The sequence below is a fragment of the Cloeon dipterum genome, chromosome 3 (genome assembly GCF_949628265.1).
Source record: "Cloeon dipterum chromosome 3, ieCloDipt1.1, whole genome shotgun sequence".
NCBI lineage: Eukaryota > Metazoa > Arthropoda > Insecta > Ephemeroptera > Baetidae > Cloeon > Cloeon dipterum.
In genome coordinates, this window is record NC_088788.1 from 25,072,025 (window position 1) to 25,098,792 (window position 26,768).

The following is a 26,768-nucleotide window of genomic DNA, read 5'->3' on the forward strand; positions in this document are numbered from 1 at the left end:
GGAGGCGGCGTATTAGGTGCTGTCAAACGGATGCTCTGGAGCAATTCAACTTTCTATGCTTCGATTAGGAAGCGCGGCTTTGGATTTGGAGTTTATTGGGGTCTTTTTCACGCTCGAATTGTCTTCGAGGAAGTGGATTCTTTTGTTCTCTCGCACTTGATTGTTAAAGGGTTTGACGAGGGAATCACGATGCCAAGCTATTTTTGCACATTTAATTCAGTGACGTTTATTTATAAATTACACAGCATTAAGTAAAAGTGAACAGGTTTACAGGCACGAACAATAATTTGCGACGAATGAACTGTTTTTGCCCAATTGTGACATTTCTGTGAAGCACAGCACGATTTCCTGGAAGAGATTCTAACCTTTATGACAATGTTTTCTACGCATTTGAGCTATTTCAAAGAGACTTCGCATCTGTAGACGAAGAAACGCGTTTCTGCTAGCTTTGTAACGGTCACTATTAAGGCTCATGAGTAAGAGATTCATTTCCGATTCCTGCAAGCTTGCAGTAGAGGCGGAGTTTGCGATTTCGAAACCCGTTCCAGCGAAACGGAGAGTAGCGCGTCTACAATTAATTAATTACTTTCAAGCTGTGAACGAACCGTCGCGAGCGCTATGTGCAATCATCTAAATGAGTCAGAAACTAGTTCCGTGAAAAGGTGCAATATTCACGGCCAGCCTTTGCTGGAAATGCAACGCCCAAAATAAATGTCAACAAAGGGCTTAATTTATTATGAGTCATTCGTGTGTTTTCCCAGTAGTAATACTCATCCTGCGGTCATAGTTCCCGCAAAAAATAATCATCCACATAAACAATTACTTAGGCGGATCATGCCATTTGAAATTTTTGTACCGTTGAATTAGCAATGTTTTCCAGCGCCCTGAAAGATATTCAATTTTTGTTTATTAAATTATTTAAAGACATTATTTATTTTGACTACCTCTCAGAACTTCTTATTTCTTATTCAGAATAATATTATCAGCAAACTTAAATTAGACTCTTGCTAAACATATATAAATACAACTTCACGCCTTCAAGTGGATAACACGCACGTTTCTCGAGGGAATAATTTGCACGTTGGGGTGCTGCTGCTTGGGCTGCCGCCTTCTTCGGAAAAAGCTGTTCTTAAAGGCCGGCGCGGGGGGCTGGAGTGGCTGGCTGCTGGCAGGCGGGGGCGAGGGGATGAGATTTGGCAGCAGTTGAATGCCACCTTTCGGCGTCCTGCGGGGCGGCGCTGGCGGCTCGTCCACCTGCTCGTGCACCGCGTAGTCTTTAGAGCCCTTGAGCTGTGTCGGCGGCTCGTCGGCGTGATTGTTCAGCTGAAGCTGGACTGGAGGACCAGCTGGAACAGCGACGGCAACATCGATTTTCAGAGAATATACGCCGGGAGAAAAATTTACATTTGTTGAAATAACAATTGCGGAAGCAGCACTCGCAGGATGTTGAGTGAGGGAGTGATATTTTCACTGAATACGAGATTTATTTTGTCATCTCTTTCGCATGCCAACCCATGCTTGACACGACGGATTTTATAACGAAAATAGCTCACTCGATGGCGTAATAAAAATCCTCAACATGCCATAATTGAATTTTAGTTTGGATAGTTTATTTTCAAATATGAGTTCACAATTTTTCATTAAATTTTACCCAAATTTAAAGTTTATTAGTCTAACAAAATATGAAATATGACTATATATAATTGATTGCTCACCTTTGAAAAATTGGCCATCGTCATTTTCGTGTGATGATGACTCCCCAGAACCTGAAGCCCCTCCTGAACTGCCACCAGACTCGGACGATCCAAACGCGTCATGTCCACCCCAGGGCGCAGAGTTGAATTGTACGTTAGCGGAAGGAATGGATTCTTCAGAGCCAGGGAATCTTTCGATTTGGATGTGGAAATGAGCCGGGTGACTTTCGATGTGGACAGGGTGATGCTGTAGAAGCGGCTGATGGTCCAGCACAGGCGAGATGGACTTGTGCACATTCACTGGCGGAATGATCGGCTTCCAAGCGCCTGAAGGATAGAAAATTTTCGATATCATGGGGATTATTAAATTGCAAACTTCATTGTCATATAAAATGCGACGAAACAGGGACAGTGCTGGAACTTTTCTCGGAACATTAATAATAATAATAAAAAACGTTAGTGCAGAACAGAGATTCCACGAGCAAAACTTTTTGTGGTTAAATTGAGTTTGCAAGTTGCCCGCTGCCGTGCCAAGTACGTGCTGAATTTGATAATTTTAAGGCGGTGCACAACAAAGAACATTCCTTGTCGAGGAAGAAACAAAAGCAAAAGCGGGGCAACTGCAGGAAAGGATTTCAGCCGCTGGTTTTATCACGTGTGTTTTGACGCCCGCGGCTTGATGGCAAGTAGAACAAAAGAGACCGCGAGGAGCTGCTCAGGGAGCATTCCGAAAGCGCCGGCATTTGAGAGATCGACCGCGAGCGCACAGATGCACGCTGCTGGGTTTAATCATCCCGCAAAACCTTATCTCCCGGGGTTAGTGTCGGTGCACACTCGATGGGAAAATCAATCAAGCGCAACAATCACTTCCTTGCAATAAAAAAGGGGTTGAAAGAGCGCTTCTGGTATGAAGGAACTTCAAGATGCGTCTGAAGAATGACACAGCGAAAAGATCAATTTGACCAAAAAGCTGTGTTTCGTATCGTGCATGGAATATAATATTTTTATCCAATTGCTTTTTGTATTATATTCATCACCATCAGCAAGATATTTGAAAAGCAAATTTCTTTAGAATAATTATTGTAGTTAAAATATAATTATACACCACGGAAACGTCATCAGCAGTGCTTCTCAGAAGTTTACTAATTGTTTTAAGGCTGCTTTTATCGAAGTTCTTAGCCGATAATCCAAGCTGATCATCCCACCAGTAAAATGTTTTCTGAGTGAAGGTCTTGATAACATGATGGTGTGAAACGAAAATTAATAACGACCTTTCAGAACTGGTTTAGGTCTGAACATTGTAGTGATGATGACTTTTGGCAATTTCTTTTCAAAGTACACACTTTAAAAGGTGTCTAAAATCTATCATTGATGAAACGGTTCAAATTTTCGTATCCGATCAATGAGAACACCTTCTAAATACAGGGCAAACTTGTTTGGATAGTTTCTCTTTAATAGATTTTAGACAAATTTGAATGTATTTTTAACAGCTTTGATTTGCATGAGTGCATGAATCGTACTTATTTAATGAAACGAATATAGAGGTATTTAAAATCAGACGTTCAGCTAGTTTTAGTTTCACATCGCAGCAAAAAATTAGCACTACTTCTTCACTTTAGTTTTTTTTTTTGTATTTTTATGTTTCACTCTTAAGCCCGATTAGTTTAATTGAATCATTCGTTTACAAACCATTTTGTCGAAATGTTTCAACCGCAGTGTTGCTTTATGTATAATTCAGAGGTGAAATTTTAGCCGATTCCATTCTTGTGGCAAAGCGGCAACCACTTTAAATGGCAATGTGCGGTGCGGCGAAAGCACCTTGGCTTCCTCGAAGACAATAAACATTGCTCGCGCAAGTGTGCGAACAGGTTCCGTCTCGCGTAGTGAAAAGAACGCCGAAACTAATTTGTTCGTCTGAAAGTGATGCTGAACGTCATTACTTTATGGTGGTCTCTGGTTGGTCGTAAAGATAATCGTGTTTTACGTATGTATTTTGTAGTTCGTTTCACGAGAGACGTGTAAAAAAGAAGTCGTCCAAGCAAGTGGAAAACACGCTTGATCGACGCTCACATTGAGCGAAATACTGCAATTATTAAAATTCTTTTCACTTCCCACAGCGCATCGAATCGACAAGTGAATCGTGACAAACAAAAATCTTGCGAATTTTGCTGGTTATTTTCTCATGCATATTAATAAATTAATGCAGCGTTTTATGTAAAATGCGAGTTCATATTTTTATAATTCAAAAACTAAAATGAATTAATTTAAAAAATCTGTGCTGGCTGCTGAAAATGCCAACTGATGGTTTCAGCGTGGTAGTAATATTTTTTCAATTAGATTTTCGTGTGCACCTACACAAAAGCCTTTTTAAGTTTGGGCGAGATGAAATAGAGAGCTGTCTGAAAACACTTTCTTTGGCGTGTTTGGAACAACACTCAATTTATTTATTATCATAACCAGTATATAAGCAAACCCAGTAATTATTTTAATTAATGACTGCCAAATCGCTGTTCGCGAGAGTATAGACTTTCAATAAGGCATCGATTTCGCTTCGTGCGCGAATTACATAAACGAAAACGTGTTTTGGCACGGGTTTTCAAGGTCGGCCGATCGATTCATACTGCTCCTCTGCCATGATAATTAACTTTAACGAGGATGTGTTCCACAAAGGCGCGAGCAAAATCGATGCAAAGCAGCAGGAAAAGGATGCTGAGCCGAACTATTATTACTAACTTTCTTTCACATTCGCATTCGCAGCCGAATCAGAGAAGCTTACACGGCCGGCCGTTACTTGCAACCATAAATTACGAGAATGGTGCTCAATGAGAGCGAACGCACCTGTGGGCTAGACAGCGCCCACATTTTCGGACTGCTGTGGTTCGGCCCGACGTTTAAATAAATGCACACAGCATAATTCTCGTCCGGCACGGGCGGAGCAGTGACCTAGATCATCTCTCACTCGCGTCTTTAGCCGCGTTTAATTTGGCCGTCAGCTCTGCAGACGCGCACCACTGACTGGATGGCATTTTCCAACTTGATTGAGTAGCTCGGTCGCTTGGCCGACCCGCGTGTAATTTTTGTTTGCCTTTATACTCCGAACAGAAGATTATCGCAGACCGAAATGGCTGCCTGTTTACCAGCGCTGATCTCGGCCGGGAGAAACAAATAAAGGTCCTAAAAGTTGTTTTTTCCTCTGTGCTATTTTATAATGGGATAAACGGAGCGTGGAGAAAAACGTCATTCTGATAGTCTCCAAGCGCTTGATGTGCCATAAAATCTTTATTTCTATCGTCGCGTGTAGATTTTTATGTTCACTTGGATATTTAAAAAATTGTAGGAAATCTCCACATTCGGAATTTTTAGTCTGCGCTTTATCCTCGAAATCGGTAATATACATGGTCCAAAATGTTGACTTCAAATTATTGCTTTTATACAAAAGTTACTTTGATTATTATATTTATAGTTGATTAAATCAGGTGCTTTTTCGTTTATGGATTGCAAAACATACTTGACTTTGATATTTTACCTGTAGATAATAAAATAGAAGCTTTGCTGGATTGAAACTATTTGAATACAGTTGATTTTTTTTCATTCTAGTGATTTGCATTTTTCAGTTAAGCAACTATTTATTAATTATATTTTTAAATTTAATGTTTCAATAATCACACCTGTATATACATACTTTGAATCATTGGCAAAAATAAAATGAATTGAACAATCCGCTCTCTTCAATAAAAATCAAAACTTGATTATGTCAATAATAAAAAACATGTTGTACATAAAGCTTTGACAAAATTAATTCATTGATATTTTAGTTAAAAGTGTTTATTACCAGTACATATGTAGTGAATAAAATGAGCGATATTTCGTTTGAAGAAAAAGTAGTGCATATTTGAACTCCCACCAATATCAGAATGAAATGTGTCCCAAAAAATATAAAATTCTATTCAATCGCCGTTTTCTAATTCGTGAATATCGTTTCTGTCTTGAGGCCAATGAAAAAGCAATTCGATTCTGCTCTTTTGAATTCTCTCACACGAAAAACCACAAATTAGAAACCGAATTGGTGGAGCTTAAGGTGTGTCTCGCGCTCGTTCTTCCTTTTCTATACTTCTTCCACTTTGTGTTGTTACACATTTCACTTCTTGGCCGGCGGGTAATGGAGGCCGAGTGCGACGTATATCATCATCAGAAAAACAATAATCTGCGACTCACCTTGTTTGGCGCAATCGGAACATCCTTTGCCGAAAGGAGCGCTTGATGACGGAAAGTGGTGCCGCTGAAACAATGCACGGACATCACTTTGAAATAAGAGTCAAATATATCAAAGAAAGAAGGGAAAATAGCCTAGTGCCTAGTAGTTAAAGGTCTCTCTTCTGTTCTCTTTGTAGTACTTTTGCACATTCATGGTGCGCCTTTTATTTTTATTGCTATTTTATGCTATTCACGACTGAACGAATCTACTTGCTTTGACTGCGTTATAGTGAGATTTAGGTTAACGAGTTCAAAAGCTCCTAAAATGTGTTATTATGGCAAATATATACTTGCAAATTTGTAAGTAATAGTTCCCACAAAATTTTGAATCACGTGAATAATGAACAATGAGACTAATAATAAATATCACAATTGCGTCAGAGATAATTTTTATTAACTCACCAACTTTCCATATGCTTGTGCGGGAAACAAGCGGCAAAATTAATCATTTCGTGTGTTCTCTCATGCATTTTTTTTATGGAAATCATGATATTCAATATGGAAATATTATAAATATACCTTCTATGACGATCAAATAAATTTTTGTTTGACGAGTTGCTACAACAACTGGTGATTAACATTTTGACCAACATTTTATGAAGAAAAAATGGCTTGCGTGAATATCAATTGAACATAATATATTTGTTTCATATTTGTTTATAAGTGTAGGCCAGAAGATCAACTTTGTACACATAAAAAATGCAAATAAAATTGATTCAATCAAAATATATGTTCTGCTAATATTTATCTTTGCACACTTTTCAAGAGCAAAAGCGGCTTTTCACAAGGTAGAGTAAAAAATGTCGCTACAACATTAAAATGCATATTAACAATTCCGCAAGTAAAATTATAAGTTATTTGTTATTTACAATTTATGATATTTGAACTATTTAATTTTTGAGCCACCTATTCCTTGTTTATGCACTTATTAGAGGAGCCATATTGTAAAATCAAATTTATAAAAGACATTTAAATTGTGACTTATTTTGTAACCTCGCCAATATATGAAATAATTAATAAGCAACTCTCAACAAAGATGCGTCCTTTTAGAAATTCGACGGTTCAAAATTCAAGAGCTCTCATCTGAAATATCATGAACAGACGCATTATTTAACAATGGTCAATTAACTTTTTTGCCGCTCGCTTGAGTAGCTATAATATTTTTTTACTCTTATCCTCCTTTGTAAATAATTCAAACACCACATTTTCAAATAAATAAACGCTGATTCTCGAAAAATGTATCACATTTACTCACCTTCAGCACGTGTCTTGAGGCAGCGGGCACAAAGTGTGGTTGTTTGTTGTACTTTGGTGGCAGGACGAGGTGTCTGATCACCTTCGGAGCCCTGAGCGGCGGCCCCCGGCCAAAGATGTGGTGTTGAGGCGCGGGCGGCGAGGCGAGCGCCACAGACGCCAGGAAGAGCGCCACAAGCGGAGGAGCAACGCGCATGGTGGTCAGGTCGGTGTGACTGTGCAGAGCCGGCCGTCCGGCCATCCTTTTGCTCTGGAAAGAAAGCCTTTCCCCAGGAGCAGACCGCCCCACCCGAACCAAAATCGGTCCGGCTCTCTTTCTCTCCGTGTAAAAAGGCGAGCAGCTACATGATTTTTATTAATATATATAAATGTCAGTTTTTATCGCCCGTGCCGAGACTGACGGAACTAAGAGTATCTGCGTAGCTTCAAATTTGCTGCCGTCGCTTGAAAAAGAATCAAACGGAACTTTCGATGCGGAAGAAACTTTTTCTGCGTGCGATTTCATAATTGTTTATCATTTAACTTTTTATTTTTATTGATCAATCCAATTGGGCATGAATCATCAGGAGGCAGTGCAGACTGGGGAGTGTAAGATGCAATGATAAAAAAGGAAAATAATTAAAACTGTCACTTTTTGAGAATGTAGTACTGATTGAAATAAATGAATATTTGAATTTAAATTCAAATAGCCCATGATCATAATACAGAATTACGATTATATTTGGTCGTAAGAAAACATGAGAGTAATTAGGGAGATAGCTTTTTCCATTTTGGCACAGTTTGAATATTTTAAGGATAATACCTTGGAAATTGATATGAATTAAAATAATTTCATGCATGGAACCATAAAACTTTATTGCCGAAATTTAAAACCGTTTTAAAAAATTGAAGCTCAATGCTTTATTAAGCAGAACTAATAGAAGGCGGATGAGGATCGACTATTTTGTTTTATCAATCATATAAAAAACTATTTTAATTTTATTTAATGCTTATATAACACTATTGGATTTGAAGAGAATGAAGAAATACTACAAGTTGCATTTTGCCAGTCTATTCTCATTGTTAAATTCAATATATATTATTAGCAAGATATCTATAGACGATACGCAATTTCACTTCTCAACAATATTTTGTTACCACTATATAGTAATCGCATTCCTCCAGAATCCTTATTGCAAAAAAGCTTCGGTTCCGACAGAAGATTTTTTGCATCCTTTCTCTCACCGTGTAATTGCTGGCTTTGACAGGCAGCGCAAGAAAGATGGTTTATTCTGCGCACCCTTTTATTACCGGCGGCGTGATGCTGGCGAACCGAGCACACACACACACTTCTTGTGTTGCGAGCGGAACAACCCATAATAGTAATTGAGCAGTTCTTCCATTACACGTTGGAAACGAGCAACAATCTCCACCAGCGGCGAAATGGAATTGAACGCAAACCTGACGGGACACAATGAATGATCGCCTGCTTTGATTGAATATATACATAAAGGAGCTCAATAATTCCGCAAGATGAACCTCTTGCGGTTTCGTCTCGTGAAATCGATTCATCGTCGCTTGTTAGCTTGATCGCGGTCCAGCAGATTCAATTGCTACGAAATAATGGAAAGATTTTATTTATTGGAGCTCTCCCATTGATGTGATTCAGACTTAATTCAATTTGTTCCGTTCTTTAGTAACCAAACTCCATCAAATGCGAAAAATCATTATTTGCTTTTGAAGAAAAATGAATTATGAATTTGTCATTGACAAGAGCATTTTCTCAAAACCATGCAAACGTAAGTATATTTTGCAATAAACAAATATTTCATTGATAAATGAACGCGAACAAAATATACATTATGCAAGTGGGGTTTTTGTAAATGTAATTTGTTCAAAATAACATATAAAATAATTATTAATAGAAATAATTAATCTACAAATAATGTTCAGATTAAACTTTCCAAAATCTTTAGTGAAGTTATATTATTTAAAAATTTTACTGCTAAATTCTAAATTTTTCGGTTCTGGATGAATGTGTCAAGCATCGGAGAAGCTGACTAATGCAAAAAGGTCCAGCAGGCGTCTGTCAAAAATAGTGCCTCATGCGGCAAGTCACGCTGACGACGTTCATTTCCTCGTTCAGGAGAAATTACCGCACACCGAGGGAATGCATAATGCCGCCCGCGCGTTTAATATGCGCAAAACAGAGCAAAAGCTCCGCTTGCTGCGGAAAAAATTGTCTGCTGACACGCTCGACGTACTCGGGACAAAAATTTGAAGCGATTCGGATCACCAAATGAAGTTTCGCGGGAGAAAGTACGCTAATTTATTTTGTGCTCTGCTTTTTGCCACCACACTTGTGATGAATTGCAAATTGTTCGTGGTGAAAAGAAGCGGTCCAAGAAAATAATAAATTGTGGAAGTTTGAAAACAATCGAAATATTTTATTCATTAAAGTTACCATCTCTGGGAATAAACAAACCTGATATTTTTCACGTTTCATTGAGCTTCTAATTTTTTAGCCTCGAGTGTTCGGTTTAAAAGGCATGTTTCTTCTATTTGAAAATGAAAGTAAAAATAAAACCAGTGGGTTGATGTTTAGAAATCTTCTTCCATCCGCGTCACTTCTTGGGCACTGCGAAAGTTGAAAATCGAGAAAAGCTCGGCAAGTACGCATTTCTCTTGGAAGTAACTGGCTCAGTCTTGAGTGTTTGCCAATTTTGCCTACGATTGTTTAGAAATATATAAGCTCTATTCTGATAAAAAATAAAAATATAACCTCAATGATGGAACGCTGGTTTGCAGTTATAAAAAGTAAAGAAACAAAGTTCTTGTTTTAAATTAATGGAGCCTTTTAAGACCTGCCACTAATGTTTACAAACGGAAAACGTTTAATCAACGTAAGCGACAGCACAGACGAGTTGGCTCATCAACGAGAACGTTTTTATTCATTGGAGATTGTTCGGTAAGTGGGTCCGAATTTAAAAGGAAATAAAAAGAGCCGAACCTGCGTTTACGTAACTTGTGGGAAAACACACGAGAGGTGATTTTTTGACAAATTTATTGAAAACATGTCAACACATTTTTAACGATCCATTGGCGTGCAACATTTGAAAACAGTGCGACTCTCTTTATTTAACAGACTGCATCACAAACTTGGTATATGCACACGCGATTCGAAGCAGCGTGCTTTTTTATTTTTAAAAATGCGGCAGATGGAGTCTGCGAGCAGCATAATGTGAGTGTGTATAGCCAACATTCTTACGAGCTATTAACTTTGACGCACTAAAGCGTGCCACTGGACTCGAGCGACGCTCATTCTGGAGTGTGCAGAAACCTCCTCTCACTCATCAATGTTTTTACCATAAGATGCATTTGCGCTCCGGATTCATCGGCGTGCCGACAGCACACTGGAATGCACTGGCGAATTCCTCCGAGTTCATCATAATCCCGTTCACTCTGGTGTCGGAAAGTAAGAAGAGCGTCAAGACTTTTCACTTGAGAAAGTTAAATTAATTGAACGCTTAAAAATAGCATCAGGTGCACGCAAGCATAAAAATAGCTAATATTGAGCTCTTTGCTAGTTATCGGATTATATCAATTAGAAAATTTCCCCTTTGTCTCTGCTGCAAGAATTTTAATTTTGATGTTTTTGTTTTTCAAAATTCTTTAGATCTAGCGATATTAGTAGTAGCTGTTTTACACCAAATTAGTTCGATAAATTTTAAAAGGTTAAAATCAAATGCTTTCGTTTCCCATGCTAGTTTTTTGTATTTAAAAAAGATAAAGATAATATGATTAATGGGGAAATAAAAAATTATGCTTAAAATTGATCATTGCCAAATTGCTAATTTTTCAGATTAGCCGATACTTGGCAACATATGTATAATGTAAACACACTGAATATCATTTGTGAATCTAAGCGTTTGCTGGCAGCGTGATCGTCAATATTTATCACCGCATGTATATCAGCCTTGCAGCGTATGCAACCTGCTAACCGCGAATGTAACACGTGAAATGGCCATTGTTCGTTATTGAATAATAAAGCTGGAGCAATGTTTGTTTGTCTCATTAACTCACCTCTCGGGAAACGGGGTGTGAAAATCGAGTTCAACAAGCACAATGTAGTCCTCTGCGCTTAAATTCGTGCAGTAAGCCTGAAATAAAAACCGGGGAAATTTGACGTAGGAATTATTTTTATTAATTTTTTTTTCAAGAGACGCACCAATTTTAACCACTCTTTGACAACAAGGGCAAAAATGACCTTTTAGATGTGAGAATAAGCTCGAAAATATTTGAAATAGGTGAAAATATCATTTTTAATTTATATTCCTTTTGTTTGAACTATTTTTCGCGGAAAATACACAATCATGTAAAAAACAAACGAGCTTAAGCACCTGAGCAGCACTAACGAAGAAAAGCTGCTCTTTGTTCAAATCTATGTTGGGCAGAGTTGGATCCGAGTATCCGAGGTGAAGCTGCTCTCTGCGCCATGCTCCATAAGCGATGTGTAAGCCGCTGATGTCGGCCATGTTTTCATTAATGGTGATGTTCCAGTCAAACTGGAGAAAACAAATTAAAAGGAATCTCGTTAATATCCAGATCTATGAACTGAAAATTTTGGGATAAATAACTTTGTACGGCATCTTGGGAGTAAAAGAGTGCGGTAAAATCTAAAATTAGGGCATCATAGAGAGTTGAAGAACTTGTTCAAACCTCGACTTCGACCTGATTGCCCATGAAGGGCACTCTCTTGGTGAACGTGCTTTTGTACTGATCAGCCACGCACTCGAGTCGCTCCTTGAAGGCCGCTTGCGATCGCTCTGAGAGCCATAGTTCCTTCTCCCCGTGCTCGTTGAATTGTACCCCTGCACTCATTAAGAATCGAGCCTCGTTATGCTTAACGCACGCAGGGGTGGAGATAATTGAATATTTTACCAAGAAGATCGAAGGCGTGCAGAATTTCATGCGTGAAAATTAGCCCCATTTTTCCGTAGGGAATGAAGCGAGGCATGTCTTGCTGGAAGTAGGGCTCAGTCAGCACCGCCAGCGGAATTACTGGTCCGATCGCTGAGGTTAGCTCTATTTAAGCGACTTTGAAAAGGCCTTACCTATGCTGTTGATGCTCTGCTCGTAAAAAGCGTTCACCACGAAAGGGTAAGCCCACCTGAAAGAGAATTGGAGATGAAAAATGCTTGGGTTGACGAGTTTTTTTTTAACGGAAATTGCAAGTCTTTTGACTAACCCTCTTTTCAAATATGAAAAAGAAGCGAACTTTAACATGATAGGTAGTAAATACACCTAGAAAAATAATCCAATCACATTTTCTCTTTCAACAAAAAACTCGTCTTGAGTTAGCTGCTCAGAGTAATATTCTCGAATTAATCCTCAACTTTGTTAAGAAGTGCTTCTTTTCTTTTCATCAGTCTCAGCGATTATCACATAAATGAAAATTCCCAGAGAAACCGCGCTGCCTGCTGCGAATAATAATTGCAAAGCAATTTTCTGACGTGCAGTAAACGGTAATACTAGGCCATTACGAGTCGCGCCGCACACGACGTGAACAGCAGAATGATGAAAGCTCTTGGGTGAAGTGCACTTTTATTGCGGCAACCGACAATTGAAGGTGACTAATGTGCAATAATTTCAAATTCCCATTGCCCACAGAGAGCAGGCAGTAAAACACCGGCATTTTTTTTTGGTTTGGTTATAAATTTAACTGCTCAGAATATTCACCACTCTACGATGATACACAAGCTGTTAGTTTTATTATTGATAATTTTTTTGTCCAGAATTAATTAGATAAATTTTTGGAATGCAATATTTCTGCTAAAATCGTTAATAGTGGCGCTCTTCCTCTTACATACACAAGGCTTGTGACGTCAAAGCACGCGCAATTTGTGGATTCTGTCCTTTTGCTATTTTTGCGAAAACTCTGCTTACTCGCTCACATCTCAAGCAAATTGTTAGTTTAGGTTGTTATCACTGGTGAGTTGGAGCAATGTTTACGTACTTACAAGGGCTTTTAAACAAATGAATGAGATTGCTACACTCTACCGCAAGTAGGCTTTTTTAGAAGTTTGCTGGTAATGAATTTCCTCTTTCCAACTCTCAATTAAAAAAATTATACAAAATGAGACCTGATGAAATATTTTCAAGCATGCTTATCATTATGATAGACTTGGATAGGGACATCGTGGCTAAATTAAATTGGAGCTGCTAGAATTTGTCTCGATATGAAAGATATGTGTTGATGTAGTATGTGTAAACGGAAACAATTATTAAATAAACTCAATCCAACAGTGCTTTTCATGCTTGGATCGAAATGAATTCTGCGAGCATTGCATTTTTTGTATTGCTACAGAAAATGGTTCTTATAGTCCCCAGCTCGCCGCTCCACTATATGTAGTTTTGACTGCTGCTCGTTCTGCTTGACAGAAGATTTTCTAGAATAAAAAAATATTGCAAATTACCTTTTGTCGTTAGAGCTTTGATCTTCCAGGCTGCCATTGAACATCCTCAGTTGCTGGTATCTGCGAATTACGTTCCAAAAAAAGTCGTTTTCTAGAATGTTCAACTAAAATAAGAGAACAAAATTCTCATTCCGTTTGATTACTACTGTAAATTCGCATTACCTCGCTCATCATGAAGTCAACGTAGGTTTCATTCCAAAAATGTGGCCACGTGAAAAAGTGGCCATCGAGCGCTCGTAGTTTCGAGAGTGCCGCCACTTTTGAAGGCTCGTCTAACCAGATGGAGGTCTCGATTCTGCCTTCTAGTCCGAGTTTCAACTGATCAAACATATGTTCCACCTGATCACCGAAAAAACCGTAACATTAATTTTCATTTTTTTCTTACACAAGCAGAGCAAGATAATTTATAGTTTAAAAATCTGCGCTGATTTTCTGGAGCAAAAGGCAATGTTTAATTTTTTTAATAAACTTTAATAAATTTTCCCAAGAAAGGTTGAATTTCAATAATTCACTATACAATTTAAACGATATCACTTTGTGTTAGTTTTGGATTTCAATTAGACCATAAAAGCGAGTGAAACATGAATACCTTTCCCCCACAGAATATGACACTATACAAAATGAAATTATACTCGCGGAGATAACATTTAAATGGTAGTAAACAGGAGCGAGGATTTTTTACACCCTCGAGCGCTTTCTTGGTGATAAACTCACTCTGCTCTGCAGTTCTTGCAAAAATCCCTTTGAGTACTGGCGCACGTAAAGGGCGCTCACGGCGCCAGTGAACACGTTCGTTGTGATGCGGGTGCAGTAGGACTCCCAATTGGACACTGCGGTTGAGTTAACTAGCTCCAGCAGCGTATCTCGTGCGAAGAGCACTAGCAGGCTGTTATGCAGCACACTGCGAACACATACATACATACACACGGCATCGCGGTGGTGAATCCAGCAATACCGCTTTGTCGCACCACCTGCTTTGCGGGCAACACCGGCTTTTTTTCCTGACCACAGTTTTTTCCCCAGGCTTTAAAGTTAGAGGGGATGGAACTTACAGCAGCACGGAATTAATTCAAGCGAGATCATATTATTCACCCTAGTGGCAGGTGCCACTAAATGAGTTTTATAAACGCTGCTCTATAGAAACAAAATGTTCTGCAATTCAACCTTGGGAAAATATTGTGGAAATTCGTTTGAAAAATAAAGTTCAGCATTAGATCGTATGAAGTTAAAAAGTCAGCAAATTAATTTTCTGTTAAGCAAAAACCCTCAGGACTAACTTGAATGTGTTTCATCATATAAACTGGTACACCTACGGCGCTTTTACTACAATCATTAAATACCATCCATGATATTTGGAATGAAATAAAGACTTTAAAGCACAATTCTGAGGGAGTAAAACTCTGTCAAAACTCAACGCCTGCAAAGTTACGAACTTCCAAGGTAAAGTTGCCTTCTAATTTTTGCCTCAAAAACTTGGAAACTTATACGCGAGCATAAATTATCGTTAGGTGAGAAGTTTTGTTTTCGAAATCTAATCTGATATTGCTCATTACTTACTTTCGTAATGAGTTTTAGTTTGACTTAATTGCTCTAAAGCAGACACATGTAAATGCGCTGAAGCAAAAACGCAATTTTCTTTAATGCACCCCGTCATCTCCAATTAGTACAATTAGTCAAAAAGTCATTTAACTTTTTTCTCCTGCTAGCTGTGTGCAGCCCGAGGGATTTCAACATTTAACTTGATTTACTAAAAACAAAATTGAACATATCAAAACCATTCCGGAGAGATATATTATATCCGCAATGATCTCCTGGCACAACTGCTGGATTTTCAAAAGTGAAATTCTCGCGAACCGCGTTTGATAGGTACTTATATAGGATGTAATTTCCCATTTTGTTTGGAACAATGAAATTTTACATTTAATGAAGGGAGAGGTCAAGACAGAACAATTCGCCCAACATTATTCCGCCTCCGAAATCCACTCCCATTTCTATTGTTTGTTCTCATTTTGAGTTTAATATATTATACATCGCAACATCTCGTTAAATTTCCAAGCAGGGAATTTTAGTTGGGGCTGACTTCATAGGAGGAAAAAATATATGATCCAAACAATCGCGTCTCTAATGCATAATACTCCTTGCTGCCTGAGGGTAATCTTTGGACAACATTTATGGTGCAACGATAGTGTACTTCTACTCACGATGGCGTGGCAATAAATAAAAGTGGATGATATATATTCAGAGGGAAGTCTATTGAGACAATAAGTTTCTTTGCATCCTACCTCATATCAAAGCGGCCGATCAGATTGAAGAGGCGATGCATGTAGCGCGGCGCGAGCACGTATACGTGGTCGGTTTCAGTCACGTTGAGCGAATAAACGTCGCGGATTAACTCCTTCCAGTCAACCTGCAGGCCGGCGATTATGTGACAAACATTTTATGTGCATTTTAATTTTATTAGCTGGAGCAGCGTAATATCCCAACCTGCTTGAAGCTGCCCTGCAAATCGGAAATGGTGAATGCGGGAACCGTTTGTCTCGTCTGCATTCGCAGAGCCATTTCCTTCTCGCCCGGCAGATTCTGTGCAAACAATAGGCGCGCATTAGTCACTCCACCGGAAAATGCGCTCCTAAGCCGCTATCTTTCACTCTCTCAAGACCTTTGTCAGCATGGAGATGAAAAGCAGAATCTGCTGCACTTCCGAGGCCCTCGTTGCGTCCGAGACAGACGTTGGCACGAACTGTTGCGCCAGTTTCTCGGTCTGCAGTAGCTTTTTCTCCTCCGCCGTTGCCTGGAAAAATAAGGAAATGCGCCATCGGAAAAAAGCGTTATCGGGTGGAAAGCTCTTTCTGGCATGTCAGCCTTGCTATTTGCTTTTAAATATTTCATATTACGACATTTTTCTACTCTTTGAGCACGCCGGTTTCCAACGACAGGTTTCCAGCTTACTGACAAAATCTGGAATGGAAATTTGATTTACCAAGAAAATTTTATTTTTAACGAAACGTTTTGCTCCCAAATCTTAAGTTAAAAACCTCTACATGATATTTCATTTTCTCAAACTCAAAACAGTTCAGGCAAATTGTTTCCTGCTTTCTTTTGCTATTATATGGGAGCATAAAATTTATTTTATAAACTCTGAAATAAACTGTTGAAAGGCGGATGTTTTCTACAACCTCAATTCCAAGAAATTTGACTGGCTGATGGAGACTCCAAACTAAATAAAATTTTAAATCTCAGTTCTGCTTACTTAATTTAGTAAAATAATTAGATTCTTGTTTATTAGAGTAGGTTTAATTGCACCCAAGCAAAAATTTTGGACGCAAAAATCAAGAAATTCTCTTAATGAAAATAAAATGTTACATCCAAGAAGCTCAAATAGCACTCTCGGAATAGTTTACTTGTCCAAAATGAAGCGGCAACAGATTTAATAAAACGGGTAAGTGAATTTAAAGCTGCAACTTACTTTAATGTAGTTGAAAGCTTTGCCCTGCTCGTTGGCGTTACGCCTTCCTCTCCGGGGAACGCTCTGCAGCGAGTGGTACATAGCTTTTTGCCACCACTGAAAGCAATTTAACAGCAGCGGGTGTGAAATGAAAAAAGTTGCATTCCAGGAATTGGCTGCAAAACGCCGTCACTACCTTGTAGACTGGGTCGAGCTTGAGCAGCTTGACAAACACATTGGCTTTGTGCGGCAGGTCAATGTAGATGGCCAATTTTGACTTGAGATTTATGTCTGCGTCGATGTATACGTCGAAAATGGGCGCTCCGTTCATTTTGAGCAGCTTCCCGATCAACCCGGCCAGGTTCACCTTGTGCGAGTGGCTGCGGGCTACGTAGCCCCCTAAATCTCTCAGCAAGCTGAACACTTTGGAAAGCCATGAATAAAACATTTTATGAATAAAATGCTAATGAAAGCAGTTGTTTCCATAGAAAAGAAGCCACAACTGAAGAGAGAGCTCCTAGCACTCAATATTCAAGTGTTGTGCATTTAAAATTATATATTTTTAAGCATCGATCATCTGCGGAAGAAAGGACTGTAAGTTGTTTAACTTACTAGTAATTTATTTGTATAAATAAACTAGTGCACTTTCTTCAACTCATAAATTTTCGAACGCAAATTATTCAACTATCACTCTCGAGTATTTTATTTAGTTTATTCAATAATTTGAAACTCGTACTTAGAGGTAATGCATTCAAGCAACAAACCATTCAACACGTAAAAAACAAAAAAAATTAATCTAACCAAGTCAAACCTTTCATCATGTGGAATACGATAAGCTGTAGACTGAGCAATTTATATGGGTCGAGTGCAGGCGTGAAACCTACGATCGACTCAAATCCAGCCAGTCCATTTGGATTTGGGAGGCGTGTGATAAGCGCTCTGACTCGCTACTTGCTGGTTTGCACCTTTCCAGCATGCACGTAAACGATGTATGGTAAACTGTTGCAGTGTTTATCATGCATTGTTATACATACACGAATGGGACAAATAAATGTTAAGCGTTGCAACTAAAGTGCGGAGTTCTTTTCTGGACTGGGCCTCTCTTTTGCTTTGAGCCTTGCGAGCTCATGTTATTCGTTCGCGATGTTATTGGGCGTACATGGCTCCGTGCCAGCATGGCTAAGGCAGAGAGGTTGGTCTTTCTCCCTCGGGGAACCGCTCAATAAAAAGCGCAACAAATATGTTTCGAGTGACTTGATGCTATGAATGCGTTCACTGTTGGTATGTACGTGTTTTAAATTTTCTCTATTTTGACCATTCGGAACAATTAATGTAACACTTACTTTGAGCCTCGTTGCCGCCACTTCTCGCGCTCTCGTAGCAACTTTGATAAAATTCACCTAACTTTTGGAACGGCCCCTGCTTCTTCTTTGCTTCCCGAGACAAAAGCACTGCAAGGAAAACATGTCAACCTCAAGTTTGTTACATCGGCTGCAGAAAAAGTAGTTTCAAACGGATATTTCATATGCTGTCTCCTACAGCGGCGTTTTATATTACTTTGCCGCGTGTACAAGTCTGAGCCGCAATTTGCGAAATCTTTTGTAATCAAACAATTAATGACACGAGTCACCGTCTCGAGTTGCAAACTTATTCTAAGATAATGACAAACTTTTCTACTGGAAACAATTATAAGTTCCGAGAACTACTTGAAAATCGGCTCGCTTTGATAAAAAAATCAGGAGAGTTGAAAGAAAAACTGCACACAATGATCGTCGCTCACTCTGTATTTCGAGGTCGACGTGCTTTTGCAGGGTGTTAAAGCTGGGCGCTATTTTGGCGTTAAGCTCGCTCCATTTGCCGCAGGCAAATCCGTAAAAGTCCTCGCACGGATTTACACCCGCATTTAGCATTGTGCGCATCCGACTGGCCGCCATCAGGCACTGCTCGCGGTGGCAGACTGAAGAGTTTCTACCTGAGCAATCATCTTCCTGCAATACCAACGAGAAAAAAACCAATAAGCGTTCACAAAAGTCCGCTGCAAAGAGTCGGTTGTAGTAGTTTTTCAGCCTAAAATAATGTTACAGCAAAGCCCCTTGGTTCTTGGAGCAGCTAATCCGTTTAGATGAGAGATAAAGTTTTCTTTTATCTTTTTTTCCAAAAACTTTGTTGTGGATATGATCAAAGCAAGGTTGATTTTGTATGCTACTTAGCTATATATTTTTTCCTACACATGCAAAGAAAGTTTTCATCTTCTGGATATTCTGCATATTAATCCAAGAGATTAATTACGATCAAGTAAAACAATTAATTACCCTATTCAATACTTCGGCACGCTATCTGAAGTTAATAATACGGCTGTTAAGCATTTCTCAATCCAACTATTTGCTTTGTAGGTGCAGAGGAGGCAGTTCTGCTATTGAACAGCTTCTACTGGATGCGGTTGAGAAGGAGTTAAAATAGTTGGATAGATCCTAGTTTGATTGGAACTCAGCTAATTAGTTAAGCATCATTCACACGAGGCACTATCCTCTTAAATAGGACAGAGTCTAGTGCAAGAATATTATTTATTTGATAAAAGCCTCCAAACTTTTTTGGCTCTCAGTTTTGAAGAACAAGATTTCTGTGCTTGGTGAAAAGAGAATGTTATCTGAGAAGTTTTAATTAACAAAATCGTCACGCGCGCGGCTAATTTTTGCAGGGTAGGGAGGCTCAAACTTGCTAGTCTTTATTATGTTTCACAGGGTCTGCAGCGTGCTAATGCCAGCTTATTAAATTTTAAGACAACATAACTTTTAATAATTAAAATTTAATTAAAAATTTTAAGGTTGTGAAAATTTGTTTTACCAATATAATATTTTTAGTTAAGACATTTTTATCTTTGAAAAAATAATTAAAACGAAAGTCAAAACTGCTTAAAGGATCATTGCAAAAATTCTTAATTTAAAAAGTCTTGGACTAAATGTAAAACAAAAACGCAAGAAAATTGGTAAACTCAAAAATTAATTTATTTTGGATATTCTATACTTAAAATTTATTCCAACATCTTTATAATTATTCATTGATGTATAAAAATATTTTAATAATATTATTTATTCTCTCTATTTATTTGAGACATCTTGTCAAGACCCATTTAGTTAAAAAACACAGCCTTAACTTAACTCATTGCACCTATTTTATAATTTAAACGAAAATTTAAAAAAATTATCCTAAAATTAATATGTTTGATTCAACCGTGGTTATATTATTTATATTTTTCATATTAAATAAACTCAACGTTTTCTTGATATTCAAATTATAATTATTTGTATTCATTTAATATCAATTTTAAGCGCTAGAAATCGAATTTTTTTCAAAGTGTAAATTTTGCTAACAGCTTGAACAGTGACCACATGATATTGAAATATGAATATTTTGTACGTGTGATGATTGGTGAAAATGGAATTGCTTGATTAATTATCACTCTGGAAAAGACTGAAAGAGGAGCAGCGGCGAGATCAACCAAATCCACGGGTTGCGTGAAAGAAGCAGCGTGCCGAACTCACCTTCACGCAGTCTCCTGATCCCCTCTCTTCGTGTTTGTGGCTCGCCCTGATGTCGATGTCCTGCAGGAAGCGCGGCGACACGACCAACAGCAGCACCAGCAGCAGCGCCGGCAGCAGCCACAAGAACCGTCGCAGGCGGGCGCCCCGCGACGGCAGCTGCCCCTCGTGGGGCTGCTCGGGGGCGGCCCCGGGGGTGGCAGGCGGCTCCGCTCCCTCGGCCATGGCTCGACTGGAGGGTAGTCGCGTGCGCCCCGGCGCCGGCTCCCTCCGTGCACCCCCACCCTCGCCTGGAGCACCCCTCCTGCCGTGTGACCTCTGCTCCGCTGCCCGCGGCCTGCCACGGCTGCCTGCCCTCCTTCCCTCCGCGGGGCTCTGCCTTTTTGTCAATGGTGAGCCACGCACACGTCGAATTGGGTCAATGGACGCTCGCTGGGTGGGTAAGAGGGAGGAATCCGCCCGCAGTTTTCCCTTTCTACATTTCCCCCGCGATTCGTGTGCGTGAGCTCCGCGTCCTCTCTCTCCTTCTTCCTCCTGTTCACCATCACTCATCCTCATGTTTGCCGCTGTCATTCGACCAGCATATAGTTCAGTTCTTTTTGTTTTTATTGCAAAAGTCCAGTCGCCCAAAAATTTATCAGTTGTGTGCATTCTCTCGGCAAATTGAAAGAATCTCATTTAGTTCAGTCTGCTTGGCATTTGTGAGTGATTTTTCTCTGCGAATGATGTTTATTTGTATTAGCTTAAATTAGTTCTTATCTTCTCATGTTTTTTTATAAAATTTAAAAGCCCTTCTATTTCAGTTTTATCTTATCATATAATTAATTAGCCCCAAAAAAATATTAGAGTAAGTGAACAAAGACATAATATTGTATAAAATCTAATATTTTTCACCAACTTTTCATTAATTTTGCAAGGTTCCAATCTCTTTTTGGTATGAAAAAACAGGTATATTATTCATCAAAATAAAACCTCTCTTTAACCAAATTAATTAAAACAAGGTAATTATAAAAGTAAGCTGACTTCAGCGCGTCTTTGTTTGTAATTTTTGCTCCAAATATTCTCTTTCATATGCACTGTGAATTAAGAAAAATGCGCTCATACTCAGCTTTTCAACTGTCCAAAGAGATGCAGAACTACGTGACACAACCTCTGCAATAGTCAACCATAAAGAACTGGAAATCAGCCTTTTTCACAAGTAGGCATGTGTTGTTCACGTTACACGCCTGCTCTGGATTTTACTTTTTTCATTTTTAGAAACAATCATGAGATGCATGCTTTAACTTTGATGATACCTATTGAATTTGAATCAATATCTTGAAGTATGAAAAAGTATTTTATACTAAACCGCTATGATAAGAAAATGCGACTATTTGTGATAACCTTTTTGCCTTGAATTATACCTGTTGTAAACTTCTAAGTTTGGTAAATTATCATACGCATGCTTTTCTTAGATGATATGTATGCACTGACTAATCTGTTGACCTATATTTAAAACGTATAATCAAATACAATTCTTGGATTTTGAATATTCTCACAAATAAAACAACTAATAATGAATTGATTTTAGCTCTACGAGTTTGATTATTTAATAGTAGTGAATAAGTTTTCATGTACTTAGGAAGAAGAAAGATTATGGCTGCTAAAAGTAATCATCTTTATTTCAATGTGTCATATCTTCACTGATTGATAAAAATAAATGTTAATAAAGTTACATAACCATATGTATTTCTTCAAGTGTCACCCAGTTCCAACACTTTTGATTCGTTATTTTCGTAATGAAGTTCTTTTGTTGTCGTGAGACCAGATTTGAATAGCAATATCATGAAAAACAATAAATTGCAATGTAATGTGTGTTTACGTTTTCGGTTCTCGAATACAGACGCGCGATTATTTACAATAATCGAGATTTACAGTTTTTGTTGTTGTCGTGAGTGCATGTTTCGATCGGTCTATCATCAGCAGAGAGGCGCTTCTATGCTAGTTGGTTTCGCACACAGAGACTTCCATTGATCTGTACTTGCGACTGAGAATTGAAAGATGGCTGGATTTTAAGTACGATATATTATATAATAAAGGTAGTGGCATAATTAATAGAAATATATACGCGGCGGGTAACTTGCTTCGTGAGAATATATCATTTCAACTTTTCCGGCCAGCGACGCGGCCAAAGGAGATTATATAATATTTGCTAACAAGAAATTAGAGCGCTCCTCAAACTTGGACCCGCAATTTTGAGTAATTTCCGCTGCTTTTCAATTAATCTGTGCGTGCCCTTTGAACCAATGCTGCTGCTATCAGAAGAAGGAACGCTCGGGATTTGTATAAATATCTGCTGGCTGCAAGTATTGGAGCTGTCGAGAAAAGTACGGAGACTGTATATAAATGAATTACTTTTGCAAGCGCCGCTTCTTGGTCCAATATTTGCAGCCGTCTTTCAATGTGTCTCGGTATATTGATGCGAGTTTGAATATAATAAGACATGAACAAGTTCTCAGGATGGGTAGCAATATATATATTAATTTAATTTTAGACATCACATTGTACCAAAACAATATGCATGTTTAATATATAATAAAGGCAAATTATATATGTGCAATCCAAGGAACAAGAACAACATGCCGAGGGAGGCAGTTAAGTATAGTGAGAAAATAAATTTGCTCCTTCACTGTGTTCGCTCGTAATGGATTTTGTTTTGTGTTTTAGTGAAGCTGAACATCTTTTTCTTTACAGATAAGAACCAACGGACATAAACGATTGTGTTGTACAGCGAGGAACACAATTTCTCATTTCTCCTTTCAGAATGTGCATGATAAAACAGGTCAAGGATGTGTGCTCAGTTTTATAGCACGCGGATCGCAATCAATAAAATCAAAGCTCAATTTAAACGTAATCAACGCTCGTGAGACTTGGAAGAGACGTCAGTGGAGAGTTGCTTTTTATTTATAAACAATTACTTGTGTGTGTATAGTATTTCGTATTTAGTCGACTATATACTGAAGGAAGGAAATTGTGCTACAAGTATGACGAAAAAGAGGGTCACGTGATGCGCGATCGATGCCAGAAAATTCAAGACTTGAGACTGAAAAGTCGCGAGTGGCGGGAATCGGCTGATGGAATTCACCCACTCAGCGAGAAAGGAAAATCTTTAAATGCAACTGTTGAGCTACTTCTAAACACGTGTGTTTGTGACCATCCATTTCCTCAACCGTCAGCTCGATCCAAAGTGTTCAATTCCTATACAAGATAATCCGCGTGAAGTCGTCGTTGGTTTTCCAACAAGTCCGTTCAGAAACCCGCTGGAGCTCGTGCGGACGATAGTGTTTCCTTTTTTTACGAGTCTAAAAATAGTATTCGACCGAGAATATATTAATGTTCGCTCTACTTAATATATTATTAGAGATCAATGATTGAATCAAATATAAACTAATAAAGGGACAGCCGATTGTGGAAATTGCAGTCGAATGCTGTATTTAGAGGTGGTGTGGTGGGGTCAGATGCAACCTTTTAAATCTTCTTCCTCTCCTCGTGCGCCTTCTTCACCAGGGCGAGCTTTGAGTGAGGATCGGACACTGGTAGATCGCTGTAGGGCGCGTCCCTCGTGCCGTGCAGCATCAGTGTCCACTCCTTGATGAAACCACTCTGCGGCGTCTGCGAGTTGAACCGAACCTGCCAAATAACCAAAGTTGAATTAAAATAGTTATTAATTTATTCAATAAAACCTGATCTATTAGAAGTGATAGTAAAAATGGAAATGTCTTGAATTGGAATAGAGACTTTTAATAAAATAAGCAAACCTGGTCTTGGGTAAATATATTTTGCTATATCAAAATATAAAATATAAGAAAAAATTAAATGTAGGCGCCCACAAAAACTATAGAAGGAGTTAAAATTTAAAAAAATAGTAGCGTCTTTTACTGACAATCTTCTATCGTTTTTCATGTAAGAAAATATTGTTGAAGTTTTTCCCTCTGTAAATATTGTTTTTCATTTCTACAGGAATTCCAAATTATTTAATTTAAATAGACTTCGATGAGGCAACTAGAATAAAATGTTTCATCTGTTATCTTTGGACATGACGACGTGTTTTTAAAAATGGGATCATTGCCTGATTTACACGTAAAAGTTTAATTTTAACCACAAAAATGGGGTGTTGATTTATCACTTTGATTGACACTAAAGTCAGTTAATTTTTTTCATTCCTGTCTCTTTTAACTGGATAATAACATAGAAAACCGAAGAGCAATAAATCAAAATTTGAAGGACTCCACCAACGTGCGATAAAAGCAAGGAGCTTTTACTTGACCCGTACCTCTATCGTCCAGACACCCTGTGGATACTCTCCCCAAGTGTGCGTGGTCATAAAGGGCCACTTGGTGAAGCCATCATGCGCGTCGTCGTCGTTGGGCCGCTTGCTCAGAATCATCGACCTGCCACACAAAGTTCATGAAAGCTGGCCTGTTTAAAAACGGTTTCGTTAAATTCATCAACTCACTTCGTTCCCATGGGTGACGTAAGGAACAACTCGACATCACCCCGCCGGGATGAATTCAGTGTAACGACGGCTTGAACGTGCTCCAGGTAGCTCACCTGCGTGTCTGTACCCGCGCACGCATTCGTCTCGATTTTGAGCACCACTGACTTTTTGCTCGGGATGGAACTGTGGAACAAAGGGCAAATCTCAAATTTAATTAAGCAACGGTAGTTGAAAAGCTTCGTGGATATTAATTTCAGTGTGGGAACTTTCCGCAAATTAGGGCCAATTTTCCAAGAAATTAGATTAACCGAGTTGTACGGGGAATAAACTTTCAGGCCACAAAGGATTCTTTCATTGATGCTATCAATGTGCGCGACAAACTTTCTAACTTAATTTGGAGTGATTAAGTACGTCTATACTTCTCACGTTCTCACTAATGTGTTCGGACAGTATGGTAGGTAATTACTTTAAGATAGGGGTTGACAGCCCTGGCGAACACCGAACTTACTTCAATTAGGCCTAAAACTAGAAATTGGCTCTAAAATAATGTACGTAACTATGAAGTTGAAAGCCATATAACTCACAGTGTTCTGGTCACGCTGCCTGCCTCGCAATGATACCTGGCCGGCACGGTCTTCCACTGCTTGGCCAGAGCGACCATCGCGCCCGCGTCCAGCACGCCAAAGCCGAAGAGGTGGTTGAACTCGAGACCGACGCCGTTCATGGTCCAGTGGAAGCGGCTCTTCGCGTCGTATAGGGAGTTTCGCTTCGAGGTTAGAACGGTCAGGTGCTGTATGTCGCGCCACGTCAGTTGAGGACTGTATAATTAATGCGTTTCAGATAGAAAATTCTAGAAGGAAAATCCAGTAAACTCACTTGGCCTCGAGGGCGAGAGCGAAAACGCCTGCTGCTTCAGGGGCGGCCGCCGAGGTGCCCGAGTGGGTGGTCGTGCATTTGCCGTACAGATCTGTTGTGGCCTGCAACATTATTTGTATGATTGATACGGTGGGCAGATGCGTAGGCAACCAAATTAATTGATGAATCATCCCAAATATTCCTTATGCACCAATAATACCAGAGCGTTTGGTATTTTTAGTTGGCGATGCCAAGCCTTCAGCGATGAATGTAGTTATGAGGAAAAGTTTGACACATTGATCCGCATAATTTCACAGAAGTGCGCCAAAATGAGTTATTGGATTACGATTTATCGGTGAGGGGGTGAAGGCAAAGTTAAGCTATTATTCTGGTGCTCGTTTATTGGAAAATCAATTCACACCATTATGAGATCAAGAGTGGAAAAATTCTCAGATTTATTTCCAGAATATTCCCAATAAATAAATGCCAAATACCCAGTGATTTTTTGACAATGATTTTAGCGTGTTTTATCTTCTAAACAATTACCATTGCTCACAGGGAAAATAAACGCATTTTATTCTTATTTGCATGACGTAATCATGACAGACACAAATCTGGATCATTCAATCAAAAAAAGTGTAATCGCTAGATATTATTTCTGACCTTTTGAGGTAATCACGTAATTTTGCACAAATCGCGACTTTTTCCTGGTATATATCGAGTGATGGCTTTCAAATGAAAAGTCAAATGTCAACCATGAATTGAGGAGGAAATTCTGGAAAAATTTAAACCAGA

At 38.9% G+C, this 26,768-nt stretch overlaps 3 protein-coding genes across 3 annotated transcripts in view; all 3 read right to left on the bottom strand.

Moving 5' to 3' along the window:
- Nucleotides 1-198: 198 nt before the first annotated feature.
- Nucleotides 199-7,725, bottom strand: LOC135938943 (uncharacterized). The gene is made up of 4 exons (XM_065483011.1): nucleotides 7,204-7,725; nucleotides 5,910-5,973; nucleotides 1,716-2,021; nucleotides 199-1,346 (listed from the first exon to the last, which is right to left on the bottom strand). Exons 1-4 carry the CDS (start codon nucleotides 7,441-7,443, stop codon nucleotides 1,030-1,032), a joined length of 927 nt encoding a protein of 308 aa, XP_065339083.1. The 5' UTR covers nucleotides 7,444-7,725; the 3' UTR covers nucleotides 199-1,029.
- A 2,467-nt stretch (nucleotides 7,726-10,192) lies between these two features.
- On the bottom strand, nucleotides 10,193-20,887 carry LOC135938942 (endothelin-converting enzyme 1-like). Its single transcript, XM_065483010.1, has 17 exons — nucleotides 20,645-20,887; nucleotides 18,883-19,090; nucleotides 18,446-18,553; nucleotides 17,299-17,525; nucleotides 17,124-17,219; nucleotides 16,317-16,448; nucleotides 16,142-16,237; nucleotides 15,940-16,064; nucleotides 14,372-14,558; nucleotides 13,820-13,996; nucleotides 13,658-13,761; nucleotides 12,296-12,351; nucleotides 12,123-12,242; nucleotides 11,901-12,052; nucleotides 11,582-11,746; nucleotides 11,265-11,341; nucleotides 10,193-10,643 (listed from the first exon to the last, which is right to left on the bottom strand). Exons 1-17 carry the CDS (start codon nucleotides 20,864-20,866, stop codon nucleotides 10,544-10,546), a joined length of 2,352 nt encoding a protein of 783 aa, XP_065339082.1. The 5' UTR covers nucleotides 20,867-20,887; the 3' UTR covers nucleotides 10,193-10,543.
- A 1,394-nt stretch (nucleotides 20,888-22,281) lies between these two features.
- The window catches only part of amon (amontillado), a 31,462-nt gene continuing 26,975 nt past the window's right edge, over nucleotides 22,282-26,768 (bottom strand). Inside the window, exons 10-14 of the mRNA XM_065483419.1 lie at nucleotides 25,995-26,095; nucleotides 25,703-25,936; nucleotides 25,137-25,301; nucleotides 24,954-25,071; nucleotides 22,282-24,310 (exon numbers count right to left, since the gene is read on the bottom strand). Of these exons, the coding sequence (XP_065339491.1) occupies nucleotides 24,149-24,310; nucleotides 24,954-25,071; nucleotides 25,137-25,301; nucleotides 25,703-25,936; nucleotides 25,995-26,095 (780 nt within the window). The 3' untranslated portion in view covers nucleotides 22,282-24,148. The remainder of the gene's footprint in view (nucleotides 24,311-24,953; nucleotides 25,072-25,136; nucleotides 25,302-25,702; nucleotides 25,937-25,994; nucleotides 26,096-26,768) is intronic.

Bases quoted from the DNA above. Each gene is read 5' to 3' on its own strand.
- LOC135938943 (XM_065483011.1), bottom strand. From the start codon at position 7,443: ATGGCCGGACGGCCGGCTCTGCACAGTCACACCGACCTGACCACCATG. The intron at 2,022-5,909 runs GTGAGTCGCAGA...TCTATCCTTCAG, and splicing joins TTCCGATTGCGCCAAACAAG to GCGCTTGGAAGCCGATCATT. The intron at 1,347-1,715 runs GTGAGCAATCAA...TCGCTGTTCCAG, and splicing joins CGATGGCCAATTTTTCAAAG to CTGGTCCTCCAGTCCAGCTT.
- LOC135938942 (XM_065483010.1), bottom strand. From the start codon at position 20,866: ATGGCCGAGGGAGCGGAGCCGCCTGCCACCCCCGGGGCCGCCCCCGAG. The intron at 16,449-17,123 runs GTAAGTTGCAGC...TTATTTTTCCAG, and splicing joins AAGCTTTCAACTACATTAAA to GCAACGGCGGAGGAGAAAAA. The intron at 10,644-11,264 runs GTGAGTTAATGA...TTCCGACACCAG, and splicing joins CACACCCCGTTTCCCGAGAG to AGTGAACGGGATTATGATGA.